Source organism: Leguminivora glycinivorella, chromosome Z (assembly GCF_023078275.1).
Source record: "Leguminivora glycinivorella isolate SPB_JAAS2020 chromosome Z, LegGlyc_1.1, whole genome shotgun sequence".
NCBI lineage: Eukaryota > Metazoa > Arthropoda > Insecta > Lepidoptera > Tortricidae > Leguminivora > Leguminivora glycinivorella.
Window position 1 is genome coordinate 35,421,261 of NC_062998.1, and position 20,235 is coordinate 35,441,495.

The window sequence follows — 20,235 nt, forward strand, 5'->3', positions numbered from 1 at the left end:
CAACAGCTCATCTGTCATGTCACGTCACTTTACTAACAGATAATAAAAAAAACATTGTTTTCTATTGAGGTATTAACAGACGAATGCACCAGACAGACCGATGTTTTCCTCCATTAGACCACGGATACACTATGCGATTGATGTCTACTCCACGTGTCACCGCTTTATCGGGTGTAGCAGGACATGAATGTTCTCGTGTTCATCATAAAGCTAGGAACATACTACGCGGACGTCCGTCGTCGCGCGACCGCGGACGCGGATCTGGACAATGAATATACACGAAGGCTAGGAACATACTACGCGGACGTCCGTCGTAAATCGACCGCGGACGGGGATCTGGACAATGAATATACATTTAAGCTAGGAACATACTACGCGGACGTCCGTCGTAAATCGACCGCGGACGGGAATCTGGACAATGAAATTACACATAACCGTGCAAACTATCGGTCGACGGACGTGGACGTGACCTTGAGCGCATGGACGTCCGATCGAAATCTGGCTCGCTGGATGTTTTGTTCCGTGCACACTGATCGGTCGCGGTCGATTTACGACGGACGTCCGCGTAGTATGTTCCTAGCTTTAACCGTGCAAACTATCGGTCGACGGTCGTGGACGTGGCCTTGAGCGCATGGACGTCCGATCGAAATCTGGCTCGCTGGATGTTTTGGTCAGTCGAAGCCACGTCCCGAAGACCGTGCACACTGATCGGTCGCGGTCGTGGTCGCTCGACGGCGGACGTCCGCGTAGTATGTTCCTAGCTTAACGTGCGGGATGTCGCTGGCCGGCAACAGACAGCCTTAGGCACTAGAGTTGTGCCTGCTCGTTTACTGAAAAGATCGCTTCCAACTAGTACGATCTCCGAAGTGTACTAGTTAGTTCTTTTATTTAGGACATTTAGTGCAGTACGAGTAGTATACCGAGAGAGCGAGAGACAAATTGTGCATATGGCGTACAGTAACGCTCACTCGTACTAGCCGAGAGCTGATCGGCCGTTTTCGAGCGCTCTCGGTCCGAGTCAGTCGGTTATATTTCGGTTGCGGTCGGATCACACGGATCGCTTTGCTGTCATTGTCACTTCTCGGCTCTTCGCTCCTATTTTGTTGCGCGTGTGTGAGTGTACGTACTAAATGTACTAGAGAGCAGAATCATTTGGGAGTAGTTCGGTCTAGTACAGTGCAGAGAATCGTGTCTTTTGTACTATTAGTACATGTATAATAAGCCTATTAGGCACGCCACAGACACACACTGACAGATCTGTCAGTTTGAAGTGACAGGATGCATACAAATCTTTTTTAAGATTATGAATTTTTCAGACTGTCTGTTTCTTCTTCTTCTTCTCCTTTGCCTTTATCCCATCATTTGGGGTCGGCTCTCCTCGTCCCTGGTCCTCTTTTGGTCTCCTGAAGGGCTAGTGCCTTTTTCACGACATGGTCATCGTCACGTCTCATAATGTGACCATACCACCGCAGCCTCTGTTCGGTGAGTTTCTCCGTGATGGGCGCTATCTTGAAACTTCCTCTGATGTGTTCATTCCGCACTTTATCAAGTCTAGTTACACCCGCAGCCCATCTCAGCATCCTCATTTCGTTGGTATGGCATTTCTGTGCATGCTCCTTTTTCAGGGCCCAGCACTCGGCACCATATGTCAGGGCAGGTCTGATTGCCGTTTTATACACTTTGCCCTTGGTCTTGATCGGCATTCTTCTATCACAGAGAACCCCCGTGAGATCCCGCCATCTCTGCCACGCAACGTTAACTCGATGTGTGACGTCAGCCTCAATGGAAGCATCTGCAGAAAGCATTGATCCAAGGTATTTAAACTGGGGCACTTTTGGCAAAGGAAATCCTTGGAGGTGAACGGTGCGTGGGTGCGAGGTGCCACTACCGAATAGACATTCCATGTATTTAAAAATATTTTAAGCGGGTTACTCACGTATTAAGTCGATAAAGCGTTCGACATGTTTCGGTTCAATTTCGAGAACCTTTCTCAAGAGTAGCGACCCCGCCTTTACATGTCGAGAGCGCGACGCATACTGCGGGCGCTTGCTCGGTGCGCGCGGCAAGCGGTTTTTTTTTTAAATATGTATGAGTCTCACGGGAGTTTTATAGTTAAGACATTCCATGTGTCCAGTTTTGCTTCTACTGATACGTAGACCACTGCTTTCCAGTGCGTGTCTCCATATTTCCAGGGTTTCTTGTAAATGGTGTGAACACTTGTCTACCAGCACCACATCATCGGCATACAGTAAACACCATGGTAAGGGTGATTGGATATTCCTGGTGAGAAAGTCCATCATCAGGTTGAAAAGTAATGGGCTTAGTGCAGATCCCTGATGGACTCCTACGTTTACCTCAAACGGTTTATTGATTCCCGCTGGACTTCTGACCTTCGTGCTTATATCGTCGTACATATCTTGCACTAAGCTGATGAGAGACTCTGGTACTCCTTGAGCTCTCAGAGCTTGCCATACGAGCTTTCTAGGCACGCGATCAAATGCCTTCTCTAGGTCAATAAAGGCAAGGTGTAGGTCTTCTTTGTTGAGACGGTGCTTCTCCAAAACAATTCTGACTGCCTGAATTGCATCTGTTGTTGACCTGTTCGCAGTGAAGCCAAACTGGTTTACTGATACATCCACCAGAGTTATGAGGCGATTGTTTATAATCCTTTCCCAGACTTTCAGGGTGTGTGAGGTGAGTTTAATCCCTCGGTAATTCCCACAAACACTGACATCACCTTTGTTTCGTGCCTTAAAATTCATAATTGAAAAAATCATAATCTTACAAAAATCAGATCGACTGTCTTGCCACACATATTCTTAAAATTCAGATTATTCGCAAACTGTGAGATCGATCTGTAAAAAATCATAATGTTAAAAAATAAGACTGTGTGTGGACAGTTGCGAAATTGTATGGGAACTCGATCTGATTTCATAAGATTATGATTTTTTTTCAGATTATGCATTTTAAGGCCGGCAACAAACGAGTCTTAATTTTCATAATCTTAAAAAAAAATTGTATGCAAACTGACACTGACAGATCTGTCAGTGTCAGTTTGAACTGTCAATTTGCATACATTTTTTTTTTAAGATTATGAATTTTTAGGACTGTCTGTTGCCGGCCTAAATAATAAAACCTACTTTTTTTTGGAAAACACCTCTACCGTCGGCTGCCACTTGTCGACCGTGTAGTACAACCATAAACAAAGTCCTTTCTTTAGTACGGTAAGATCATCTGTTAGCATATTCAGTTGGCAACTATGAGTTTATAATTTAGTTTTGGGTTCAAATGTTTCGACTGTTTGTAAATAATAATAAAAACTCAGAAAATAGCGAAAATTAACCCAAGTCCTATGTCGGTTTTATCGCCAATTTATGGCAAATTATTAAGTTATCTCACGTTATAAATAAATACGGGAAGATGTCAAGGCAGTGTGAATAATCGTTTGTTTTAGGTAAGTTCTGCTGTACGAGAAAATAAACAATGTATCCATATTAATATCTAGAGTGTTTAGACCATGTTTAAACTCCATTTTACACTATTAATCACGGTTATGTATCGAAAGGTATAAATAGTATGTTAAAACTTATCTTAGTTCAAGGTGGAAAATGTCAAAGCTATGTAATTAAGTATTTTGTTAACGATGTTCACGTTATGATATTTTTGTGAAACGGAAAATGACCCCCGCTAGAGGCCCGACATTAGAACCGATGTCCTTCCAAAATCGCTAGTAGTTACCTACTTAGTTACGCTACGGTCAAATGGATCTAAGGACTAATTAAATTAATCCACATTCCACACGATGCAATACATTGTCAGGGGTAATCAAGCCACTATTATCGCGTAGAACACTTTACATATGTAGATTCTTGTCAACCGACGTCACTTGAGACAAAATTGCATACTGGCCATATTGCTCTATAGATTTCTGCACTTATAGGTACTTATCCTACTGTAATCCATTAGTGCCAAAAATATACCTATATTCTTATATTCTATGTACAAGTACATACTTATTTCTCCGTGTTTCTTCAACTTCGGCAAACCCTTTAATTGTCCCCTGCGTTCACTTACGAGACCGTATAATATATAATGTATGCCCTGTTGGTTTGCTTTGCCGTAGCACGAAGATGCCCGATCGACTAAACCATAGCGTCAAAGGCCAACGTTAACGGCTGATCGGAGGTCACAATTGGCGTGTTCAACAACGCACTAACGGCATCAGTGTAAAGTAGGTATTAGTTCTCTTCTTCTTGGTTCGCCACAATTTGATGGACATGTGAGGCGACGCGCGTCGGGCTTTTCGCCAGGACTTCGCTGACGACGGCCGACGCTGACAGAATGCTACATCGCCGATAAGACGTTCTAGCTTGTCTTTACCAGTAGGTAATGGTGAGTACTCATTCAGTCTCATTCTATTCTATGCGAGCACGGGCTACGCGCTACGAGCGTAGCCGATAACATGCAAAATTCTGAAACTGAATGTTCAAGTTTTTTAATTATTAACAACCAACTACATACTAATTAATCCCTTTGATATCGTGCAAATACGGCATTTGGATTTGGTCTAGATTTAGAACTATGTACATTGTACAATTGTACATCCGCGATGGTAGACGAATTTCAATGACAGTCGTGCTTTGGAAGCCTCGGTTTTATACACGTATAATAAGGCGTCAATAATGAACCATTAGCTTCCTACACATTTATGCAAACGAATGTCAAGTGCAATCGCAAGTCCATTCGCGAACCCACTCGCTCCACATACCTATGCGAATGCTTAGCACCGCTATTTACGTTCGTTCTGCCTATTTTTACAGAAACAGCATAATTCATACATGTAAATTAAGAGTAGAATAACCTATTTTATTTAACGATGATTAATGGTTAAATTAGGAATTCCCAATTCTTGCCTTATTATTAGTCCTACACTGCTGTAGGTACCTATGTATACTGTTTCGTATCCGATTTACATTTCCGTTCTGTATGCATGCAACAGTTGGACTATGTAGAGAATTGGGTCAATTTAACTCGTAACCTTTGATTACAGAGAATACAGAGTAAAGACTCATTCGAACGTACTAACTCGTGTCAATATTATCCCGATATGATATTATTCGCCTATGCATATCGAGCAAGATGCGTTTGCTTGATAACATAATATACTTATACAGATAAAGTCGGTTTAGTACAGTTTGGTAGCCAAAATTTCGTAACCGGCTACAAACCGGGAATCTTGATTCCCATTTTGTAGCCGGTTACGTATTGGGCCATAGTAGTGCCGTTTGGTAACTAAGTTTTGTAACTGGCTACAAATTGGGCTACCAAATCGAAGCTAGGACGGTGTACATACGGACAGACGGGACAGAGCGAAACTGTAAGGGTTCCTAGTCAACCTAGTTGACTACGGAACCCTAAATAATTACTCAATGTCAGCATTATTCGAATTAATCATGTATTCATGACGGCAAAAAAATCCCATATTGTAACCAGTTAAAATACGGGATATTTTTTCCCGTTTGAAAGCTGGTTACCAACCATGGCTACGAATTGGTAATAATCAGAGGGCGGAATTGCTCATGGCAAAAATCAAACGTCAATAGAGTTGGAATGTTAAATTTTATCGACATATTCAGCTATCGATAAATTCAGTCACCTTTTATTCGACCATTTGATTTTGACCTCTTTGATTAGATTAAAAGTAAATTGAATGACATTTAATTACCATTTCTGTCACTAGTCCTTTTGCAACTAATTCACGTTTGAAAAAAATGGTTAATTAATCCAAAACAAAAAACAGTCAACAAATGGATAAAGAAGTATCCTTGTCTTACTTACGTCGAAAACAACTCAACAATATATATTGATAATTTCAGTTTAATCGATAGTCGATAAAATTTTACGTTCCAACTCTATTGACGTTTGATTTTTGCCATGAATAATTCCGCCCTCTGGTAATAATTTAGTCTCATTTTGTAACCAGTTACAACACGGGATTCTTTTTCCCGTTTCGAAGCTGGTTACCAATTTTTAGCTACGAAACGGTACTAAAGGATAAAGTCGGCTTGTCTCAAAGCAAACAGTGAATCAAGGGTGAACAGCGGGCGTAGCACACTAGTTGGATAAATTGTATCACATCGGTGCGTCCTTATCGCACTTACAAACAGTGCGAAAAGGACGGCCTGATGTTATATCGTTTTCCCCTCACTAGCTCGGAAACACGCGTTTTGTCCTTTAATACCAGCTGGTAAAAACGCATTTTATCCACTAGTGGATAAAGTAATTTGACCTTGAATAGAGGCAAATTTTCTGCTTTAAAATTGATAAAAGTGGGTTAATCAAGTGATGAAGATGTTTTACCACCTTTGGAATATTATTAATTTTTATTGAACAAAAGAAATCATTAAAAAATACATACGTTTAGATCCACAGCGCAGGCAATCAAAAAAGCAAAGGCCTTTGGAATTACTGGAAGCAGTGACAAACGCGTTTTTTGCGTTGTACTTTCCTCGCTATAGTGAGGGGAAAAGTTTTGTGTCACACACGAGTGCAAATGTATTTTACTTCTCGTGTATTGAAAAACTCGCAAGCTTAGGATTCTATTCAGTTACAAACTAGGATATTAAAAACCATATCAGATAAGAAAATATTAGAACAGTGCAACCGAAACTATAAAGTCTTATACCAAAAAATGGAAATCTTGCCGGTGCATGAAAAAATAAAGTACCTAATAGCAACGGACCAATTTAAAAAAACTGATTTTAAAAAGCCTAAATTATATACCCGTAGTTTAAGAGATACGACTATTCAAAAGTATGTAGAACCTTTGGCTAGTAACTATTACGGGAAGAGAACGCGCAGTTACCTGACACCCCGAATTTTTAACAATGTTTTCCTTGAAGAATCATGTAACAATAGTAGTAGTAAAGTAGTCTTTAAAAACAGAGTAAAAAAGTTCCTATTAGATACTCTCATTTAGATCATTTCAGTGTTAGTTTAAAGAACATAGATACATTAATCAATAAGTAGCTTTAGTATACTATGCTCTTGGGAGGCGGCGTAAGATGTAAACAACCTACGTGCATACATACCTAATGTAGATTGTAGCATAGGATATGACTGGATCTGTTGACATGTTACGTGTCCTCCAAATTCAACTGTTAGTGGTTAGTTTTGTATTAACTGATGGTGCATGTTAATGAATAGTTATAAGTATTTAATATAAGAGTGCATAACCTCGCCGTTAAACTTTGGTTTGGCGAAATTGTAGCAGTAAGCATCTTTATAGTGTTATTAGAAAAAAATTAAAAAAAAAAAAAAAAAATTCTCGAACCCCTCGCTTCGCTCGTGGTTCAACGTTCAATATAGAATCCTTTCGCTTGCTCGTTTTTCAATTCCATACTCGGCGTTAAAATACAACTTTGCACTCTTGTATAACAAATAACTATTATCAGTATCACGCGACCGTTCTTGCCTGTCTAGGCACGTAGCCAAATGCACAAACGCTTATTATAATTTCGTTATCGTAACTAGCTATCTCAATCGCTCTTCCTTATTGACGCGACCGAGTCATACCATAAGCCAGATTAGGGGTTGTCCGAAATGTATTTGCTAGACCTTAATGAAAGTACCATAAAGTCCCTAAAATAAAAAAAATATCAGACCTTCTTATATCAAATAGTACTTACCAATACCTTCAGATCATACTCTCGGACCATAATAATACAAAATTATGCACATGTCAACATTTAGACGAAGTTTGTTGTGTCCCTATAATTAACGATACAGTCCTTATCCTCTATGACTTGATCTATTTACGCAAAGTTTCGGAGAACAGGAACAGCTCAGTCTCGGGAAATTCAGATCTAAGAAATATTAGTTTTCTTTATAAATAGAATTAGAGTCAGTTCGGAAAAAGGAGAGTCGTCGTGGAATGTATGTGTATGAGATATTATATACATTCTGTGACTCTTCTCTTTCCGCTCAACTCTAGGTATGACCATTTGCTATCAATCGTTTCGGTATAAACTGTTTATGGAGTTAATTTTTAACACAATCATCATCATCATCTATTATAAGTCTGTGTCGGGTGTCGACTCAAAAATTAAATAATATTAAAAATATGGAGATAAAAGTGCGGAGAGGAGGGGAAACATTAACTCCTCGCCGTGTTTCTACTTCTATTTATTCTTATAAAAGTTATAAACGTCAAAGTTGCTGTTCCGTACCATAGCTTTGTATTACTATACTAATCAAGGTTACCAAGCGGCACTATTTTTTTTATTCAAAGTATGTAAACGCTGCGAAGGCCCTTACTTATATTGGGTAAGGTATGTGGATGAACGATTGAACGTAAGTTACTATACGTCGCGAAAAAGAAACCCTTCTTTATTATACGTCGCCTGATTAAGTGGATCTTAAGATGCTACAGGAGCGAAAATGCTAAAATGAAAAGGAGCCCCGCTTAAAAGAAATTGCGAAAAAATCTTTAAAATCGAGGTTCCGCTCTCGACTGTTTCCTCTTTTAAAACTTAATCAATCGTAACAAAATTTGATAATCTGAATAACAATGAAATTATGAAATAGTCTGTGTCGAAACGTTTAGTTTTTTTGGCTAATTATTACCAATTTTGAATACCACACCTTTTTTTGCGCCATAACCAATTAGGCCGTTTTTGGAAATTTTTGATGGGCTCTAGCGTCTTTAAAAATAAATATATCATAACGGTCCGACACAGATAAAAATAGTTATAATCTGTGTTAAAAAAAACTTGCTCTATCTTCAAAACCCAGGGAGGAAATAGTTGAGTGCGTTTGTATGGAGAATTGACCCCTCCTGTATCGTCTTAATCGGTATTTATTTACCACTCTTAAAAATACACTAATGTTGAAAGGAAGGGAACGGTGTTCTTAAATTAAATTACAATACATTTATAAATAGTATCATTTACATACAAATAAACAATAAATTTCAGGGATTTTTGTGATGAACCACTAATTCAAATTTAAATCAGTCAACCAGATAACAAAAACCAAAAAAAATATCTTATAATGATGATGATCATTATTCATTAGTGTAATGTAATGCCATTTTGCATTAATTTTGAAACTTATTTTAAAAATCAGAATTTTACTGGTTTCAAGAATGTAAAGAGTGACCGCTAACGTTTCGTGTAAAAAAATCGTCGCCCAGTCATACACAGTAAGTCGTAAGTAAGAGGACGGTGAGAGGCGGGCAAAAGCGATCGATAGGACGAGCGGCGCGGCGCTGCAGTCGGCAAACCGGCTGCCTGATGCCGTCGCGGTCGACTCGGTTGTGCTAAGCCTGGAGCCGAGCGCCGGAGCCGAGCCGCGCCGAGCGAACACCGCGCGCCGTGCGTCGCGTCCGCTGCCGCCACCGCACCGTCTCGACTCGCCGCCGCGGCGGCACTTCGCCAGCGCCTCTCCGGCACTCCGGCGAGCACTCGCGTCGCGATTCGACGCGTGACGCGACCATGCGCGGCGATCGCGCCGCCCGCGACAACCGTCACAACAAGGATCACGACAACCTAAAATCGTCTCTCAAAAAAGGAAGCAAATCAAAAAAACACAGAGTCGTTTTTGACGAGAGCGCGAATGAATTTTTCGAAGCGGATTACATTATTGTCGTACGCGATGAGTGCGGGTATTCAGATGAAGGCGAGAGCGAAGAGTGCTCGGGTTGTGGGGCGTGCGAGCAGCGTTACCAGGAGCCGGAGCCCGGGGCGCTCAGCCCGCCGGAAGGGTACAAGGATATGGGGCTGTTCAACAGGGATGGCACGTTGCGAGAGCAGGCGTGGTGGGAGACTGGTGACGTGCTGCTGGTGGGCGAGCGCTCGGGCACGGTGTTCACGCCGCAGCACCTGCAGCTGCTGCGGCGGCTGCAGCGGGAGCGGATGCTGCGGTCCACCATCTGCGCGGACTGCGACGCACACGCCGCGCTTCACCAGCCGCTCGGTGAGTCACCTCTATCTCAGCAAAGGGCGATCGCCCGCAACCTAGACGTCCTGCCTTCGCCCCCAAGATGCCACAGACTATATATACACTTATTTACTTGCATACTCAACTTGAAGTATTTCACTGGTCAGGGATGGCGATTCACTACACGGCTCGCTATACTAGTGAAACCTTATACGAGTAATTGAGAAGCTATCATTGTCTAGTTTGCTCTTTATAAATTATGTATGTATACGTATGTATCGTGTAGTTTAGTATTTCACTCGTAAATAAATAGTAATATGTATGAAAATTAAAAGGTAACTTATCTAAGTCATTTAAAATTAGACCTGGCAAGGCGAATGTTTGCTGTTTTCGTAACCGTTGTTATATATTTTTAGCCATTTACAAAGAGTAATTGCGTTTATTCTAAGCGAAAGCACATGCGAATTATATATCTTAATATTGCTCTTACAGACTTACTGGATTACTAAAATAAAACCGCGATGAAGACCGTAAATAGGGCGTTATATTTCTAAACTAAACAAACGAAATCTTTAGTCTCCGTCTTCACAAGTTACTCTTATTTTACATTGTTATTTTTTGAAGTTTATGCTTGAGTGACTACTACTTGCCTTCGCAATTATTGACCAATAGTTTCTAAGCCACATTGAGTAACCAAGACATCTATCAGCTTTACAAGCACTGCTATGTATATGGTTAGGATTATTTTCAGGATTCATTTTCTCACTCCGTTACAGATAACAAAAGAGCAAGTTAAAAATTCAGGAGCGCTTTCAGCGCAGAACGCTATTTAAAGCGTTGCACTTTGATGGGGAAACAAAGAAAAAGAGCTATTCCTTTTCAAATAGCTATCCGCAGTGAATCCTTGCAGATAAGCTGTTCGTTATTATACGAATACGTCATTAGAAGGCTACGCAGAAACAATGTTCCTAAGACGGATTTCTACAGATTTAGGTGTGTAACTGACTTGTTACTCTTTGAAGGTTATATTTATGATTTATTTGATCTTAAAGCACATCGTTGACACGTTATTTTTTACATTAATAAGTAACTACGCCGACGATCTTCATGTACGTACACTCTCCTTGATCTTCCCTTTTGCCTCTTACCTTCAATTCTTCCTTCTAAGATATTTTTAACGAAGTAGCAGGTGCCTCAGCAATTTCCCTCTTCTGTTATCTGTCGTTATCAGCAAACTTCTTATCTCTTACTTAGTACGTACTTAAAACCTTCATTGGTTTTCATTTCAATCCAGCTGGTCTTTGCCATTCGACGCCAGCACCACATGTCAAAAGCCTCCAGTCTCTTCCTATCACGCTGTCTCAGTGTCCACGTTTCGCTTGCATATAACACTGTACAATGGAACAGTATACAAAAGTAATACCTACTCTTTTATGAGCGTTTTGCGTATATTGTCTGAAATATAGATAAAATAAATAATAAATAAATAAATATTGGGGACACCTCACACAGATCAACTTAGACCCAAACTAAGCAAAGCTTGTACTATGGGTGCTAAGCGACGATAGACATACTTAAATAGATAAATACATACTTATATACATAGAAAACATCCATGACTCAGGAACAAATATCTGTGCTCATCACACAAATAAATGCCCTTACCGGGTTTCGAACCCAGGACCGCGGCTTAGCAGGCAGGGTCACTACCGACTGAGCCAGACCGGTCGTGGATATGTGAGACCGAGATATGTGAGCAAAAGAGTGGCACTGAATCTTGAGCCGTGTAATATGTGCTCTTTCTCCTTTTGAGATCAAAGGCGTGAGTTTATGTTTGTACAGTCAAGTGCAAAAATAAGTATCGAAAAAGTCGACTCAAAAATATGGAACTACGCTCTTATTACACCGGACTAAGGTGCTATGGGACATATTTTTGAGTAACATGTGTACACCCATATTTTTACACTTGACTGTATGTATTGAAGACGCCTGATTCTTATTGCGATAACGTCACAATCTCACAATAGGGCAGTTTGGGAAGCACATGGAATGGAACGGACGAATTTAGATCTAAGTTCACCATTGGATGATGGTGAACTTAGGTCTACAAAAAAGTGATGGTACCTACAATAAAAATTTAGTCTTCAAAGCATGTATGACCATACAAAATAGTCTAATACGCCTAAACCTGGAGGCCTGGGTGGCCACTCATGTTTTGGATAAAAAACTGCCAAATTAGTCTGAAACTACGCTAGAATACCATTTGCCGAATGTGCTGGAGGTGCGTCTTGTTGGGACACATGATACTCATTCCCAAGCATCCTTTTTAACTTTAAGGCATTTTTTTCTCCAAAACCTTGGTTTTAAAGAAAAAAACGTTGATTTTAACGCTTTTATCTGTAAGTACTGAAGGTAGTTTACCTCGCTTATATACTGCATCCCACACCTGGGCCGATTGTGAGCTCTGGAACCTAGGCACATTTTTCTAGTTGCCCGGAACGTTATCTATCCTCGGTACCCATAATAGTTTATTTTGGACACGTGGCGTCTGTTTTATGGTCTGTGGTTTTATCACATACAGATTCTCCTTATAAAAAACCGGCCAAGTGCGAGTCGGACTCGCCCACCGAGGGTTCCGTACAAACTTTCAATGGTTAAAATAATCATACTACTCATATTCATTTAGGTATTCATATTTGTAACGCCATTTTACACGTCAAGATTTGATTTAAAAAAATAATATTCATACAACAATAATACTTAGAGAATAAATAGACAGAAGATTGAAATTACAAAAAGTTAGGCAATATTCACATAAAAAATCCACAAAAATATTTTTCTAATTAGGTAATAAAAAAATTGTCATAAGTGTAGAACGGGTGCTCGACTAGCCAATTTTTTTAAGCGATAGATACTTAAAGTTCGACACACTAGGCGCTTCAACCACATATTGCGGCAATTTATTATAGACGGCAGGGTCCATCACATGTGTTAATTTGACCGCAAATTGGATTTCGCCATTAATTATGAACTATCAACGGCGTGGTCATGCGGCCCGAAAGATTAAAATGCACAAAGTGAGTCTTTTTGAGATTTAAAGCTAAGCCATTCCATGCGAACCATTGAGACAGCTGAGTTGTCGTTTCATTCAAGGCTCGCTGAAGACTTTCAGACGTTGGTGCAGTAACTATGGCAGCAACATCATCGGCGTACATTAAAATGTTGGCAGCCTGTATCGCAACCGGTAGGTCGTTAAGGAGAAGTGAAAAAAGTATGTTAAATACACGATCTAAGACTGTGTGCTAGGAATGCGCCTCTTTCAAATATTTGATCCCCAGTGTCCGAGGTGTGCTAAGAAGCAAAGAAGATCGAGTATTATAGAGTTAGAATCAAAGTAAAATGTGTAATCACAGTGCATAGACTGCCATCTCTCGACGTAGGCTTAAGACTTTTGAACCTCAGCTTTGACAATTTGGCCCATATTCTTAGCTTAATATGTTTTAAAATTTCAAATATTAATATTAGCGTCATCTAGCTGAGCCCTTCTTCTGTGTGGTACTGAGGTAAGTAAGTTTTATTCTTAGACTTTATCTGTCTATACGGAGTTATATGTCATTGACTAGAAGTATAGGTACTCTAATGAGTATTATTGTATTTAGCGCCGTCTCTCGGCAAAATTTACTAAGTAATTTACGCGACTTGAGACTTGTGCGAACCTTTAGGCATGGAAAGTCACATGAAAAGTTGTCGAAACTAATAATAGATGGCGCTGCATTTGAATTTCTTGACTGATAACTCTAATACTAAATTGAATATACTCTAAGGTAGAGCAGAGTCTAACTGGGGAATTACCTCCGCTTTACAAAAGACCGCAGTCAAGTAGCACTAGACTTTACTCATTGTTGTGTTCCTGCCGGTGAGTAAGGCAGCCAGAGCTCAACGAGGGTGCGGTATGCTGACGACTGGAGGACCTACGGAAGTAATTAGGACAATAGATCTTTCCTCCTTCCTCCTTCCACCTTCCTTCCTTCCTTCCTTCCTTCCTCCTCCTTCCTTCGGTCCTTTGAGTCGTCGGCACCCAGGCCCCTTCTAAGTACAGGTTTGTACAAGTTTCTAATGAGTCGAGTCGGCAACGCACATGTGCCACTCCTTGAGTGGCAGGCGTCCATATGTAACAGTGACCGCTTTCCATCAGGCGGACCGTATCCATGTTTGCCACCTACGTGGTACAAAAAAAACTCTCGACGACTTCACCTTAAACATTAAAAACTAAATCAAAATCGATTGATTCGTTCGGGAGTATGATGCCAGACAGACATGTCAAGCGTCAAACCTATTATTATTATAACACTCCGTCGTTTTTGCGTTGGTAGTTAAAAACATGAAACCTCCTTCAAAACTATAAGAAAACACAACTTTCTATGAAAATCGGTCAAGTGCGAGTCGGATTTCGACATTTCCATACAAAAAGGTCATGAGCGCCTGACGACATGTGATAGCAACGTACACTAGATTTGTACTTCCAAAAATTTGAGTACATTTTGGAAACTATAAGAGATAGAGCAAATAGACTTCAGATTTTGGTTGTCGGTGGCACAATTTTTTTGTTTTCGTATATATACACCATTTTTTGGACCTATTAGGGCAATATTATGGTCAGTGCAGTTCTAAACAGTCTTAAGCGCCTCTTTTTTAGTAGGAACTTAAGTCATTTTGGCAAATGATTAAAGTTTTTAACAATTTCTAAACAGAAATGAATTTCTTTCTATCTGTCCATGGCGCTCACAAAATTTCAAAACATTTAGTAAGTACTTGCAGCGGCAGTGAGTGAAAATCTCAATTTGAGTTTTTTTCTCTTAAGTCCGACTTACGCTTGACTGTAGATTTCTAATAGGTTTTCCTGTAATTTACAGGTAGAGGGCTATCTCATGTATTTTTTTGAAAATTTTACGCTAAGTAGTTTCGGAGATAAGGGGGGGGAATGGTCATTTTTTGCTTATTTTCTTAAATTACTTCTAAATTACCAAAATAAAAACTATAAAAAAAATATATTTGAGATGCTTATAAAATGCTCTTTCATTTGATATGTAACACAATATAGTTCTAATAACTTTGATTTTTAATTTTCAATTTTACCCCCCAAAAGTGCCCCCTATGATTAAATTTCGTTTAATTTCATTTAATTATATTACATGTCCATCATTGGGCCACAGGTTTACATACGTGTGCCAAATTTCAAGTAAATCGGTCTAGTAGTTTCGGAGAAATCGGCTGTGACAGAGGGACAGACAGACACGCAAGTGATCCTATAAGGGTTCCGTTTTTCCTCTTTGAGGTACGGAACCCTAAAAATAACTCGTCACCTGCGTGCCGAGCAAGTATTTTGTTGGCACTTTACCTCTTTGTTTTTCTTAGACACTTCGGAAATTTCATGTACTTTGTGCTTGTATTTTATTAAGAGGAATATACTCTTTAGTTTAAATATGATGGCCTGTGACATGACAAGTCTATCTTTTACCCGTGTAAGTAACCTCTAATGAGCAACGGTGACCATAAAAATACAACAAATTCTCTATTATGTGTTATGAGTCTTAAGATGAACCCGACGACGAAATGTCGTCAAGTCTCCAGAAGTATCGCTTTATATGTTGAGAACTTGTAGTCTTACCATTGAGTCGCTGACGTCGCTGCACAATAAAAACTGGAAAATTCAAAAAATCTTTAGCTGGTAACTCGAAGCATATTCCGAAAAATTCGTTTTTTTTCAGTATTCGTTTATTTTCATCAGTTCGAACCTGATTCCGGTTACAAATTTGCGAAAATAGCATGCTTTTCACACTGCTCCTGATGGGTGTAGCCATTATAGCATCCGTAACAAATGTACTGAGACAAAGGTTGAGGTTATGTACAAAAAGAGGTTGATAGTCAGTTTGATAGATAAAATTGTTGCCATGTTATGGTATAGAGGGTATCCCAGAAGAACCACGCCACAGTGACACCAGAGGAAGACCAGCTCAAGAGCTAATTTCCAAAATAAGATTTTTTTTAGCATCGGCTTCCGTCTAACATTTTTAGTTTTGGCATCGAATTCTAAAAAAATGCTTGGGCAGCGACTCGCTGGTCAGACCCTACTGACCCTAGTCCCTTAACAGCTAAACTGACGTTATCAAGAACCCTAATTAAAATTTTGAAAAAACCCCCGACCGCGACATAGTGGACCGATTTTCATGAAACGTGGCTAAGAACACTCCCGACTAACTCAGCTTTCAGACAAAAAAACTAAATCAAAATCGGTTCATCGGTTCGGGAGCTACGATGCCACAGACAGACACACACACAGACAGACAAACAGACAGACAGACAGACAGACAGACAGACGGACAGACAGACAGACAGACACGTCAAACTTATAACACCCCTTCGTTTTTGCGTCGGGGGTTAAAAAGAAAAGAAACGTACATAAAGTTAAATTGTCTATATTAATTCGCATAACTGAATACTCCTAATATGAATTGGCATACCGTTTATTACGCATAACGTTAAATACGCATATCATTATTTCGCATAACAGATTACGTATAATGCTAATGCGCATAATGTAAATTGGTATAACGATGAATTGGTATAAGTATAATAAGCATAACTTTGTTTCGTAGAATTATTAAATGGCATACAAGAAAATTATATTTTCACCACACTAACGGGTAAAGACTTACTTTGCTGTTTGAAAACAAATAGCAAATTTGCATTTTAACACAAGAGTGCAAAGTAAATTTTAACTTGATGTCTTAAGCTAGTTGTTTAGTATACAACCTTTTTATTTATATCGCTGTACTACCTCATTGGATTTAGTGAGGCTACTGGCCTGTTATTAAAATCACATGTCATGCAAATACTTCAAAAAGTCAGTGTCACAAATGTTTAAGCGAGAGACATCAGAAATTCTAAATAATAACATAATTTGAATACGTATAAACCAGAAGAAGCAGAAGCAGAGGCCTCTGCCAACTCCAACTGTCGCCGCATCAGGTAAGCCATAGCTCCATATGCGGTAGTACGGCCTTACTTCTTTATAACACAATACAGTCCATTTTGAACATCTGCTGGCTTTAAGCCACACTATTTGATAGAATTTTACCTATAAGTGATGATTTTGAATCATAAATATTGAAGAAATCGATGGATTTGATTTAGTTTGATGTTTTATAGTCAGTATTTTGTTCATGTTGGGTGGTGAAAAATTTTGTGTTTAAAACTCGGTGGCAAAGTTTAACGTGCTGTACGAAGGTTAACGTGCCTTGAAACCCTCGCAACGCTCAAGATATCACTTTTTGAACCACACTCTCTTTACACTCTATTTAATAATGCAAACATTGTAAATCATGGGAGAAATGGACCAGTTACATCTGCCCCCACTCGAGATTTGCCCCACTGTACCTTACTTGCCCCTATTTTTTTCAAGCTTAGTAAGCGAGACAGTATAAAATTAAACACTCAAAATCGAGCGCTCGAAATTGGAAAATCAGCCCCTGATTGATCCAATCGCTTGCTCCATACAGTTAGTAAGTATGGCAATTCATTTTAGGATAATTAAAGTTATACGTAATAATAGTATGCAAATTTCAATTATGCAGATTCATTGTTATGCGAAATAATAATTATGCATTTTTAATATTATGCTTATTCAATGTTATGAACAATTATGTTATGCCAAATCTGTTATGCGAATTCATATTATGCGAATTAATGATAGGCGAAATAGAGGCACACCCGATGCAAACATCTGAAATTATAATGCTCAGAGCACTGCTCTATTGGCTGTGGTTTGCTAGTGAATGGATAACAAAAGACGCGTCATAATTCAAGCATTAGACAATGGATATTTCGTATACTCGTCCATGTTTGTTAGTTAAAAATAAATAGTTCGTTGTTATTCGAGGAATGAAAATGACTCATTTCAGGAGTTAAGTAACAGGAGTAAGCCACAAATAATGTATTTCATCCGACTAAAAACTCTACTTTTCGAATTTTGTGTTATGGAAAATAATCCTCGACCCTTGATGGTCTCTGCGGCGGCTGAATAACCTAAGCAACTTCTCCGAGACCACGGGGACAACGCCGTCCTTGAAACGTTGGAGGTCAGTTTAATATGTAGTTATACGCGATTAAGTCCCGATTTTAAAAATAATAAAATTACATTGTAAACAAACTTGTATGTTTAGTTAAAATTGAGTATGTTTTTTAAACTCGCACTTAAGGAACTTATTGCAAACGGTACACGAAAGAAACATGTCCGTCTGACTCATCAACGTGTTATGAAAACAGTTTAATACAGTAACTTGAGATGTCCAGTTGTATAAGCGGAAGGCAGTCTGAGTTTGAATGGAGTTAAGTGACATCTAAAATATAACTATAACTATTGACCCGCCCCGGGGAATAAAGCATAATACGGGTATAGTGAGTTTTCCTTAAACAATAGAGTTACATATAATTTATGCCATCGCTTTTTTGTAGACTTATCCAGTTGAGACAAGTCTTCAAATACCTCTTTGTAAACACATCGGGCGCTTTGACAGGTATATGAGAGCGGGGCTCTGACGTACCTATTTGACAGCGTGTACGGAATTAATTATTACTTAATAATTATTTTCTATGCATCGCTCTTGCACTTGCCTATTAATGTTAGAGAGATGTATAGGTATAGAAAGAATGTTCCGGAGACTTTAACATATTTGTATGTTAACAAGTGACCCGTCCACACTGAAGCCGAAGTTATATAGAATTTTTGACTATTTGTAGACCTATACAAGAGTTACAATGTCACAATACATTATTTTGTTATAATATCTCAATCGATATGGGCAGCGTACTAGATGGAAGCTCTGAAGCGGCATGATTCTTACCAACTTATTAGCTAATATTGTCATATTTCAATTCAACCAATGCACAAATCTAACAAATTCTATGCCTAAACCTTCCTTAGGAATCTATTTCATACGTGAAAACTGCATGAAATTGCGTTCAGACGTTGTTGAATTTATCGCGAACATACAAACAAACAGCCACACAGACACGCGTTTTGTGTTGATTCGTGATGTTTAGGTAGTTACCTATCCATAGGTTTTGTAAGTTTGAATCACTTTTTGTCGTTGACAGAGATGATTCCTAATCAGTAGAGTCGTCAGTAAAAACTCTTTTAAAACATTTTTTTGCATGTGGCAAGTTGATTTTATATACATTAGTAAAAGCATCCGACCGTGTGAATTGCTCACATTGCATCTTTATCATAAGGTACTTTTGTCTTCCCAAATATCATAAACCCTCTATTATAATGCGCAGAGATAGGACTACTGGGCGTCATTCTAACAACAAAAGGTTCAATATTCCGAAAACGTCATACAAATGACGCCCAACTGTCCGATCTCTATGCGTTCAAAAACCATAGGCTGGACCAGCATTTCCAACCAGCACAAATAAATGTTAACATTACAAACTGAAAACAGTAGGTTATGAGTTTAAATTTGGAACAGCTGTCAAATTTATTCTAGTACATTGAAACAGATATCGATACTAAACCCCAATTCAGTTTGTTGATACTATCAATCGCACGACATTTTGATCTCGAGTGACACAAGAATATGTAGGGTAGGGACTCGCTTTCGGCTCGTTTCATAAACCTACACTTGTGTTGTTGTAATGTCCTTCATTATGCACAGTCGCATAATAGTATTTTATACAATCGTGATATAATACAAAGCTTTTCAGTCGAGTACCATGTTTAGGCCACGAAGCTTGCTGAGTGGCCTAATAGTACGGTACGAGAGTGAAAATCTTAATTATATCACTATTGTATACAATACTTTTTCTATGAGTCATCATCTTCATCATGAATGGACGGAAATATCATTCATGCAAGTTAAAATTAATGTTCATAGAGTCGTTCACCGTTGTATCAACATTGAATTACCTAGCAACCAATTGTTTGCAATAACCGTCTCTGATTGGCCGATAACGCGACAGATAAAAAAAATGTGTTTCAGATGCAGGAAAATTTGCCAGGTATCGCAAATTAGTATAGAAATTTTATGAAGTTCTATTTTTGAAATTATTACAGTTAACTAAAGTCAACTATAATGAGCTTATTATAATTGAGTCGGAACTGCCATAGAGTATCCAACACTGAAAAGTTTGCACTTATAGTTTAGTCTGTGGTGGCCTAATTGACAGATTACAGTCGACAAGTTGAAAAACTACTATTATATTCAATATAGTCGCTATAAGCTATAACAAAGCGCA

General features: G+C 39.1%; 1 protein-coding gene across 1 annotated transcript in view; it reads left to right on the forward strand.

Annotated features, from left to right (window-relative positions):
- Positions 1-9,033: 9,033 nt before the first annotated feature.
- The window catches only part of LOC125240473, a 98,335-nt gene continuing 87,133 nt past the window's right edge, over positions 9,034-20,235 (forward strand). Inside the window, exon 1 of the mRNA XM_048148365.1 lies at positions 9,034-9,975. Coding sequence (XP_048004322.1) covers positions 9,495-9,975 — 481 coding nt within the window. The 5' untranslated portion in view covers positions 9,034-9,494. The remainder of the gene's footprint in view (positions 9,976-20,235) is intronic.